The following is a 10,458-nucleotide window of genomic DNA, read 5'->3' as shown; positions in this document are numbered from 1 at the left end:
CTAAACAATGTAATCGCCTTTCTCCCTCAACTTTCCTATTTATAGGGTTTCTGGGGTTTAGCATTAGCTGTCTCTGATTCATCTTTCGCTCTCCCCCATTAGATTCCCACAAAGAAGCAGCATGTCTGTAGCTGCAATCGAACCCGCATCTTCCACTCCACAAAACTGTATCGACCTCCTAGTAGGCAAGAACTACGAGCTCAAGCTAAACCAGTCAATGCAAAATCTTTTTGCCGAAATCCACGAAGAAACCCTCGACTTATCTCATTTCATTCATGTTTTCTACGAATTAATGCAAGCAAAGCTTGACCCACCTCTTGAATCGATCTGGGTGTACGCCGGATTAACCTTTCGCAGCAGAAACCCACGGAAAGATGACCTTTTGGATCGGATAACTGCCTCGAAGGACTTGTTTCAGTTGGTATCTTCTTGTTCTGTTTCGTGCGGTTCTTCGAAGTGCATAGCATTGCTTACTCCGGTGGTGTTCGAGGTGTACAAGGTGGTTGTTGAGTTGTTTGGAAAGGACTTGGCTTTGAAGAGAGAGAGGAAAGCAATGAGGGAGATTATGTCATTGGTGGAAAGCATTCTTGGGTATATCAATTTGTGTTGTAGTAAGGATTCTAGCGACGAATGTGGTTCGCTTGGTTCGAATTCGACAACTCTTTTCGCAGAATTAGTTCGCATTTGGATCGGTTCTAATGATGGCATAGAGGCTTTCTTGCCGCTTCTAAGTGGTGAAACTATTCAATGGCTCAGTGACGGAAAATTTTGTGTCGGACAGTTGGCTGGAGTTGTTATTGCCGAGGTGTTTCTGTTGGAACTTTGCTTAAAATTACGTGCTGGGAAGCCTGGGATTGCGAGGGAGGAGTTGAGGAATTGGGCTGTTGGTTCAATTTCTGGCTTTCGGAGCTTCTACTTTTTCGGTTAGTACTTGTCAGGGAATTTTTTCGGCTGTCCAATTAAACTCCTTTTATTGTAACAAATTATAACCTAGTTCTTGTCTTGTCAATCATGAATTGGTGAATGCTGTTTTTATTATACAAATCAAATTTTACCATTTCCGATGTTCCTTTGACTTCTCCATTACAGTAGTGTTTTCTCTGATTTCAACTTTGGTACGCTTACATCATGATTGTTTCTTAATCCAGAGACCCTTGTGCGGATACTGCTGGAGAGGGTTTTGACTGTGACTTCCCTATTGGTTAGTATGTCTTTCTCGGAACGTTTAATTTGTTAATGTGTATCCCCAATTATCTGTACAGTTTCTTGCTTCCTTGGGGGTTTTATCAGTGTGTGCGAGTGTGTACAGTAGTCAAAATTATGTATCTTGAAGATGGTCCCGATTCTAAGGAGCTTCCCGTGGAAATATGTCTATGCAGAGTTCTGAAGATGAAGTTTTGTTAAGAAATGTCCTCTATGATGCTGTTATATTGGTTGAGTATTCTTTTCTAAGTCCTGAGAGGGCATTCAGTATACCTGCTGAGCACATGAAATGTCTTGCCATGGCAAGATTGATTCTTACATATGAGGCCATAGAATTTTTCAGGTACTACAGAAGAGTTATATTGTTGAAATTCTAATGAATTCTTCAGCTCAAAGTCTCATGCATTATTGTGTTTGCTGCAGGGAAGGTGGGGATCAGAAGAGAGCTATTTCTTACATGGACGCCTTTTCCAATTCACTTCTACCAACCCAAATTATTAAATGGGGCAGCAGCCAGATTGTTTTGGAGGAAAAACTGAATAGATCAAGTGGATCCTCACCAAAAGCTCTAATCAGTAAGTAGCTCAAACAACTGCACTCTGTAGTTGATGACCGACTTGTTTATCTAATTTTTATTGTCAATGATCTGATTTTCCAGAGTGGCTACTAAACCTCGAGGATCGGGGAATAAAAGTATTTGATGATAGCATTTCAAAATATCGTACCAAAATAGTTCTTGATATCTTTAAAGCTGACTTGGAGCAACCTGCATCTAAGTTGGAGGACAAAAAAGTGGATGATGATATTCTCTTTACCATTGATAATAATGGAGCAGACAAAGATACAGATGAGGATAAGATGAAACAATCCATGAGTGCTGCATTTGTGGCCGCTGCCCACATGATGAAGCTGCCAGAAAATGGAGGAAGAAAACGGAAAGAAGGGAAAAGTGCTGAAAATCAGAAGATAAAATTTGTCAAGTATGACCTTTGCCAAAACTCAGATTCAGTCAGAGCAAGGTCCACTATTGTAAGTAACGATGGTTCTGATAGTGAGAGTGACGTTGAGAATCCACTCTCGGATGAGGATACAGAAACAAAGGAGTTTTAAGGTTATCTGTGGGGAAAAGACCTTAACCATGCTATTTGTAGCAACTTCACTCTTTTGTTGCGCTCTGTTAGAATGTTAACCAACTTCATGATAAAAATCTGTGCAATCACCATTTATTTTTTGCCTTGGCAGACGAGATACTGTAATGCTTCAGGTTGCTGGAGATAGAAACGAGTAGGTGATAAGCTTCCATAGCATCTAGTCAGTTTTGCTAAAATATTTATGATATCACCAATTTCCCCATGGTAAAGATGTTTACTAATTGTATTAGAGCAATACATGTTCACTTACTGGAGTTAGTTATCATCTTCCTCCCCCACTTTTACTACCTTGCTTTCATGGAGTAATTACATCTGTAAAAAATGTAATTGATTTTATGAGTGAAATTTGGTACAAAACCAGTAGTTTTCTGCAAGAACACGATGTTAATTTTGTAGTCAAATTAAATACTACTAAATATGGTCATGAAAGAGAACCATTAACTATTTGATTTAACAATCTCTTTCATAAGCAATGGTTATGCTAATCATTACACCTGTAAAAAAAAGAGTTAGTCTACATACAATTTTCAATAGGGATTGTTCATGCAAGTTTATATAGTTATGTTTAAAAAAATTTAAAATTACAATAATATATTTTTTAAAATTATGTTTTTTCTCTTTTTATCCTCATTCTTCAATGAGACTACATGCAATTCTCTATTCAGAACTGCAAATAGAATATTTGTAAAAAAAAATAAAAAATTAATTCTTCCATTTTTTTTTTTAACTAAAACGGCACTTTGGTGGTTGGTGAATGAAGTGGGGGACAACACAAGGAGAAAGGAACCATAACCTACTTCAAAAAGTTGCCAAAATGAGATGAGCATTATATATCAACATGATACACATTTATATGATTAATCATTGAGTCAAATGAAAGGCAAATAACCCACAATTTGTAACTTCTAAGTCACAAAATGAAGAAAATGGGCCCCATACAAAGAAGCATTTTAATGACGTGTATGCGCGCGCACATCACACACACTCGGCATGGAAATAAAATGAAAGTTCAACCTTGAATTGAAAATTTAAAGTCCACATCTTCTATTTCTCATACCACGTGATATAGTCCGGTTGAGTTGAAAGTAAATATAAAACTGATATATTTTGAATAGTGAGATGAGATGAGATAGTTTTATACTAAAGTTAAAAGTTGAATAAAATATTATTAGAATATTATTTTTTAATATTATTATTGTTTTGGAGTTCGAAAAAGTTTAATTGTTTATTGCTTTGTATAAAAATTTAAAAAAATTGTAATAATGATGTGAGATAAAATACTTTCACTATTCAAACAGGACCTAAGATCGTAGAGAAACAAGTTAATTTGATATGAATCTTACTAAGTGCATTTATTAAATTATCTAATCTTATATTTTGAAAACAAAATTAGGATCAATTATTAAACGATATGACTCGAACAAAATTTAGTTAACCTCAATTTGTATAAAGTCGCATACTTTTTATTTATTATTATTATTTTTCTTTGTCTTTTTAGCAAAAACATCTTATATATTTTAAAAGATATGAGGAAATCAATTTTCTAATATGACACATGTAGCTTCAATTCTTATGAATGTATTTATATATTTGTAAACTATGTGAAGAAATTGTAAAAATCTAAAGTATTTTTTTTGGTAAACAAGCAAGTCTTTCAGAAAATGATCATGAAAGTTTCTTAAGTCCACTAGGTATATTGTGTTGGACATAGCAGTTTGTTGCTCTAAACTGTTTGATGGAGAGACCAACTTCCTCATTCTTGACATATTTGGTTTGAAAAAATTAAAAAACTAGTCGTTTATATTTATTTTCCTATAAAAAGCAAAGTTGGCAGAAGGTTTGACCAGCACCACGGGGGTAAAGACCGTCAGTGGTGGTTAACCCCCGAAGGTTGATTTTCCAGTCAGAGAGACGGTAGAGAGAGATAGAGTCGTAAGTTAAGACAGACAATTGCTTCGTATATAAGCCAATGAAGCTAGAGGCTTACATTGAGAGAGACAGAGAGAGAGAGAGAGAGACAGTGGGACTTTGGGATACAAAGAACTGCGGCCATGGCAGATTCTAACAACTCTGTTTCCGTCGATATGGAGAAGATCCATCTGGGTGGAAAGGTTTGTCTGTTTTTTTTTGGCTTGTGTGGGTTAATTTCGAACAGCTCTTTCGTATAGTTCCAAATTCCAATGACTACATTCAACAGTTGTGAATTCCTTTTTTTCCTCCCAATGACTGCATTTTACGGTTGCGAGGTTCTTTTCTTCTTCTTATTTATTTATTTTTTTTTGGACTTTGGTTTTTAGTAATTTACTTTGCTGCAGTTGAATGAATTGATGGTGTTTGATTTCTTGTTTGGTTGAGAACAAGTTGGAGAAGAAATGGAAACTATTATTTGTGGGTGTTTTTATATCATTGCTTGGAGAACACCAAAATCATTGATTTTCTTCCTTTTTAACGCAATAAAGGATGGGTTAGTTTTTTTCTTCCCTTAGATTGATGAAATATTTGATTTAGAAAAAAAAAAATATTTTTTTTTCTAACCGTTATTGGAACTTGGAAGTGATCTTTCTATTTTCTTTTTTTGATGGGAGGAAGTGATCTTTCCATTTACCTTTATTTGATAAGTTTTTTCGATCTCACAAATCCATTCTCCTGGCTAAGCTCGACACAGCTTTCTTCAAGTAAAATACATTTTACCACAAATGTTAAGAAACAAGATACTGCTCTGGAAGAAAAAAAATAGGGAAACTCGTTAGAGATCTGGCTCTCTGGATACCATAAAGAAACAAGATACTGCTCTTGGTTTGATTTTGGAACACATCATATTGCAATTCATATTAGCCTTAAATACAAGTTTCTGATGAGCTATGTATGGAAATATACAACATAAGGCATTTACATAGAAAATCAAAACTGACAACATATACAAATAAATTTCAAATGATCCCTTGATTTACTGCTGGACAGATTTGCTGCTGATTTGTTGCTTCAGTTGGGATTGTGACAGATCTTCATCATCTTCCTTAATAAAATGGTCCCATTTAATTTTGTTTACTTTTTGTGCATACTTAATGCTTGGGGTACAAGCAGATTGTTTTGGAAATAATCATTAAAATTCCTTTGTTTTATTTGGTATTCCCTTTGAATTGGGTTATAGGGACTTCGTTTGTATATTTTTGTTACTTTTGAGATGGATCAGATTCCTTTCCTGTATTATGCATTTTAGCGTAGGAGAAATCTCTTGCTTTTAATGAATTCCTTGCCCGGATCAAATCATCTTTCTATTCATTGAAGAAACCTATGCTATACCTTTCTTTATCTTATTCCTTTTTATTATATGGACAAGTCCAGCTGTTTCCTTATTTTTCAATCTCTTTCCCTAATTTTTTCGATCATTTAATCGGTCTAAAGTCAATGCCTTCTTTAAGTCTATGAGATTCCGTGCCTTTCTTTTGAACTGTCATCCTTTTTTGTTTTCTTCTTTGGAAGGAAAATAATACAATGATTGAGACCAGAAATTAATTAGTTGTTTCATCTTTTAGGAAAGTTAATTCAATATGATGTGGCAAGATAGTTTTGGGCTGCCTGAAAAGGGGTAGATGCACATGGGGGAGCTCTTCTAGGGAATTAAATTCTCTGGATGAATTGGGCGTCATTCGCTTACTTGAGGGGTACATTTTCAAAACACTTGATTCCTGTTACATACTGAAGGCTATTATCTCCTTTCACAAATGCCTACTACACAAGTTAAAGACGTAATGGTGATGAAACGGATTTAAAAGTGCACCAGTTTGTTTCTTTCTTGGAATGTTAAGACCTACATGGTTATCTCGCATGCATAGTGGTACTGGCCTGATTTCTCTGTTCATAGCACTTATATTATAATCTGTCATCTGCAGGAACATCTTATTCATACTGGCTGTGGTCCTGTGTCTGTTATAGTTTATGGAGATCAAGACAAACCAGCACTACTTACTTATCCTGATTTAGCTTTAAATCGTAAGTGTAATGGAATCTGATGCTATCTCCTTTCACAAATGCCTGCCACACAATTGAAAAAATAACTGTGCAATTTGAGCCCTTTCTTCTTCCTGTTCTCTTTTTGAGATCTGGTTCTTGACCCTTCAATATGCAGTAATAATTTACCAACTATGGGTTATGTGTGATTTTGCCCCTTTTTTCCTGAGATTTTATCACAAATATTATTTTAATTATTAATATTTTGTGCAGATGTCTCTTGTTTCCAAGGATTGTTCTTTTGTCCTGAAGCAGCTTCTTTGTTGCTCCACAACTTCTGCATCTATCATATCAGTCCACCTGGGCACGAGGTTTGTAATTGGTTGATTTGACTGCATCTTTATAATTTGGCTATTTTTCTATCTGAAAAATGTATCGCATGCATATACAACTAAATGGTATTTTTCACATAATTTCTCTTCTGGAACTATCATAAGAGTTTTTCTAGTTAGGAGCAGCTGCAATTTTTCCCGATGATCCTGTGCCCTCTGTTGATGATTTAGCTGATCAGATAATTGAGATTCTTAACTTTTTCAGGTAATGACTATTCTATATTTTATTGGATTTTTATGTTAATTTTTTATGCCCAAAAACCTTTAGTTTCAGTTCTTAAGTAGCATGCTACATGAAGTCCTTACTGTGCTTCTTAACAAGACGGTGTAGAAGGGGATTTATTCATGGAGTGTCTCCTCTGGTCTTTTCTCAGATGAGAACCTGTCTTTTGACTTTGTATTCTGATTACATTATTATATCCTTCTTCAGGCTAGGGGCAGTGATGTGTATGGGGGTGACAGCGGGTGCCTACATCCTTACCCTATTTGCAGTATGTAACCCTTCTGGAGTAGTGTGATCAGTATGTTTTTGAAAATCTTCTATTATTGGATCAACTGAGCAAGGTTTCTGTCACAGTTGAAGTATAGGGAACGTGTTCTTGGTTTGATACTTGTGTCCCCTTTATGCAAAGCACCCTCCTGGACTGAATGGATATATAATAAGGTTCCTTCTTTACACCTTGCCATTCTTACTGGTAAACATGCATCAATTTTTATACCATATCCAATGATGTGTATTTTCTGTAGGTGATGTCAAACTTCCTTTATTTCTATGGCGTGTGTGGCTTGGTGAAGGAGTGCTTGCTTCAACGCTACTTCAGTAAGGTATTCTAGTTCCTCAACTGTGGCAATGTTTGTTTGCCTTTGCTTATATTAGTCATGGTTTTACTGGGTTGGCTGAGTGATGAGGTTGTATAAATTTTTAACAGGAACTTCGGGGTAGCGCAGGAGTTCCAGAGTCAGATATAGTTCAAGCATGTCGAAGAGTCAGTGCTTAAAGCTATTTTTTAAATTCACTTGTGCAAAAATTGTACCTTCTCTGGAATTTGATTCTCTTTCTTTTCTCCCTCCTTATACGGTGGATTTCCAAAAGGTGACGTTTGTATGATTCCCATGACATTTGTTTCTGCAGTTGCTTGATGAGAGACAGAGCATAAATGTTTTTCGTTTTCTTCAAGCAATCAATAGGTAAAAACTGTGCAATGGCCGCTTTGTCAGTGTCCTTGTTTGTTTGCATCTATGTACTCTTCACAAAGATTTGACCGTAGATGCTTATGCTGTGATTTGGTTTTGCCAATTTGCAGGAGACCAGACATTACCAAAGGGTTGAAGAGACTAAGATGTCGTTCACTAATCTTTGTTGGTGATAGCTCTCCTTTCCATTCAGAGGCTCTTCACATGAGCTCGAAACTGGACCGTAGATTTAGTGCCTTAGTCGAGGTATGTGGTGCAATATATGTTCGTATAATTTATAGGTGGACCAGTTATGGTCTTAGCAAGGGTTCAATGCCTGCAGCAATTGTTGGGACTTTTTCCCGATTGATTAATCTATGAAACTCTGTATGGAATCCTTCCCAAGAAACTGTTTTATTCTGCATTTGTTGTGGACATAATAAATCAAGGCTTCCAAGTCATTGTCTATGATATAATGCTCATATCACAGGTTACTTCTAGTTCAATTCAGGAAATATATGAAATTGAATACATGCACATGGATTGTGCAAAGGGCCATTTGTATTAAAGGTTGTGTTGTTTGTGCAGGTCCAGGCTTGTGGATCAGTGGTGACGGAGGAGCAGCCCCATGCCATGTTGATACCCATGGAGTTCTTCTTCATGGGGTACGGATTGTATAAGCCATGCCACATCAGTGACAGCCCAAGGGGCCCCCTCAGTCCCTCTTGCATCTCCCCGGAACTCCTCTCTCCGGAAAGCATGGGATTGAAGCTAAAACCGATAAAGACCCGTGTTTCACTTCATGTTTAAAGCCTAAGAGGTCGAATTGGAATTATATTGCATAAGATGTTCAATTTTTTTGTTTTTTATGGTTTTGTTTTTCAAATTTGAGGTGTTGTAGATAGAGGGAAAGGATATCACAGAATATGTATAGGGAGGAGAGACCTGCATTCATTCATTTATAGTCAAAGGAATCCTTCGAGCTATATCTGCAAATTCTATAATGAACTGAGATTTATTCATGATGACGAGCAACTAATAACAGAGAGGAACTCCTCAATTGGTTGAGATGTGCTTCCAATATCTATGGACTCTCTCACTCTCTCTCTCTCTCTCTCTCTCTCTCTCTCTCTACTTCAATGTTTTGATTACCAATGAGCACTAATTAATATTCGCGGCATGGTAGTGCAGGGAAGAGTATCGAGATCCTCTCTATTTCACTTGACTTGGATGCTAATAATTTAGCATAAAATCTAAGATGCTTCAGCAATTTTACTTGTCAAAGGCTGTGTTTGGATGCTGAGATGATATCAGGTGATCTGAGTTGATTAATAAACAGTAGTATTTTATGGGACATATTGAAATGCGTCTGAATGTAAATAAGTTAATATATGCGTTTGAATGTATGAAATAGATTAAGATGAGTTTAATTTTTTTTATGAAAAGTTAAAAAAGTAGTAGTCCTTTAACCCCAGCCCCGCTTGGTAAGGGGAGGGTGTTCGTCCCCATATTTGGCCGCTCCTTCGCTCCTAACTAACCAACGAAAATTGAATTGATTTCAACCAACCATGCAACTGTGAGTCTTTGAGTGCGACAAATAAATTAAGTCTCATGTCAAATAGCTCTCCTATTTACTTGTCTCTTTATATTTTTAAAATTGTTGCAACCGGTGCCTCTGACTTTGGATATGGAAGAATTTTAAAACAAAAATTATCTTCTTCTACCCATGATCAAATCATTCGATTTCATTTTGGATGTTAATATCTTGCCCAAAATAATTACAACACAGCTATTGTATTGCGCATTTATAAATTTTAAGTTGATATATTAAATCAAAAGTTTTTACTACGAATTGATTGTAAATATGCCAAAGAAGCTTTGATTCAAGATGTGAAAAATCTAGCATCTAAACAAATATTTACCATATAGTAAGCTATATTAAATATTTTTGATTTTGATATTGAATATATTAAATAAGTATTTAATTTCATTCCTGATTTTCTCTCTCGAAATTTTTTACAAATAATCATCTTATTCTGGCCTAGTAATATTTACCAACTATTCCATAATAAATATTTAAGTGAAATAAAGGTATAAATTATAATATGTAAATAATTTAATATATAATATATAATTTACATCATAAAAAGTTGGAATCTATGTATTGCTCATATAATTTCTGAAACATCTTGTTCACTCTATTGAGCAACCTCATCGATTTGTTTTGTTTTATTTTATTGACTTATGTCGACCCTTGCATACTAAAAACACCTTTTATTATATTGTCTTTATTACTACAATAAACTCACTCGATTAAAAAAGAAATGTTTGAAGACGAAAGGTTTATTAACATGTATGATTTCTAATTCAATAGGGATGGAAAAATATCTTCGTTATATAGTGGTTATTGATTTTTCCTCTTATTGATTCTTCCTTATTTAACACTTTGACTTCATCGCCTCTTTCCTCTTCTACTTTAGATTTTTTGTAATATTTATTGAGATATAAAAATTATTCTTTTCAGAATTTTAATTAAGTAATTATTCTCACATGGGTGGCCCCGTTTAATTTTACAGATATTCTTAATT

At 35.2% G+C, this 10,458-nt stretch overlaps 2 protein-coding genes across 6 annotated transcripts; both read left to right on the top strand.

Annotated features, from left to right (window-relative positions):
• Window positions 1-2,618, top strand: LOC108989773. The gene is made up of 5 exons (XM_018963508.2): window positions 1-923; window positions 1,149-1,201; window positions 1,380-1,546; window positions 1,627-1,778; window positions 1,862-2,618. The coding sequence occupies exons 1-5, from the start codon at window positions 122-124 to the stop codon at window positions 2,311-2,313; spliced, it is 1,626 nt and encodes a 541-aa protein (XP_018819053.2). The 5' UTR covers window positions 1-121; the 3' UTR covers window positions 2,314-2,618.
• A 1,606-nt stretch (window positions 2,619-4,224) lies between these two features.
• On the top strand, window positions 4,225-8,935 carry LOC108989751 (protein NDL1-like). Of its 5 annotated transcripts, none has more exons than XM_018963474.2 (11): window positions 4,225-4,465; window positions 6,248-6,347; window positions 6,579-6,676; window positions 6,814-6,902; window positions 7,128-7,188; window positions 7,275-7,361; window positions 7,445-7,522; window positions 7,627-7,683; window positions 7,830-7,885; window positions 8,002-8,137; window positions 8,459-8,935. In XM_018963474.2, the coding sequence occupies exons 1-11, from the start codon at window positions 4,406-4,408 to the stop codon at window positions 8,678-8,680; spliced, it is 1,044 nt and encodes a 347-aa protein (XP_018819019.2). In that variant the 5' UTR covers window positions 4,225-4,405; the 3' UTR covers window positions 8,681-8,935. The 5 variants fall into 5 exon arrangements, with proteins under 5 accessions (XP_018819019.2, XP_018819020.2, XP_018819021.2 ...); XM_018963475.2 differs by lacking the exon at window positions 4,225-4,465 and adding an exon at window positions 6,029-6,109; XM_018963476.2 differs by lacking the exon at window positions 4,225-4,465 and adding an exon at window positions 6,054-6,103.
• Window positions 8,936-10,458: the final 1,523 nt, after the last annotated feature.

The sequence above is a fragment of the Juglans regia genome, chromosome 10, assembly GCF_001411555.2.
Source record: "Juglans regia cultivar Chandler chromosome 10, Walnut 2.0, whole genome shotgun sequence".
In the NCBI taxonomy this organism is placed as follows: Eukaryota; Viridiplantae; Streptophyta; class Magnoliopsida; order Fagales; family Juglandaceae; genus Juglans; species Juglans regia.
The sequence above is the reverse complement of the archived record's forward strand: the minus strand, read 5'-3'. Positions and strand labels throughout refer to the sequence as shown.

Bases quoted from the DNA above. Each gene is read 5' to 3' on its own strand.
- LOC108989773 (XM_018963508.2), top strand. From the start codon at position 122: ATGTCTGTAGCTGCAATCGAACCCGCATCTTCCACTCCACAAAACTGT. The intron at 1,547-1,626 runs GTACTACAGAAG...TGTTTGCTGCAG, and splicing joins GAGGCCATAGAATTTTTCAG to GGAAGGTGGGGATCAGAAGA. The intron at 1,779-1,861 runs GTAAGTAGCTCA...CTGATTTTCCAG, and splicing joins CTCACCAAAAGCTCTAATCA to AGTGGCTACTAAACCTCGAG.
- LOC108989751 (XM_018963474.2), top strand. From the start codon at position 4,406: ATGGCAGATTCTAACAACTCTGTTTCCGTCGATATGGAGAAGATCCAT. The intron at 7,523-7,626 runs GTATTCTAGTTC...AATTTTTAACAG, and splicing joins TTCAACGCTACTTCAGTAAG to GAACTTCGGGGTAGCGCAGG. The intron at 8,138-8,458 runs GTATGTGGTGCA...TTGTTTGTGCAG, and splicing joins GATTTAGTGCCTTAGTCGAG to GTCCAGGCTTGTGGATCAGT.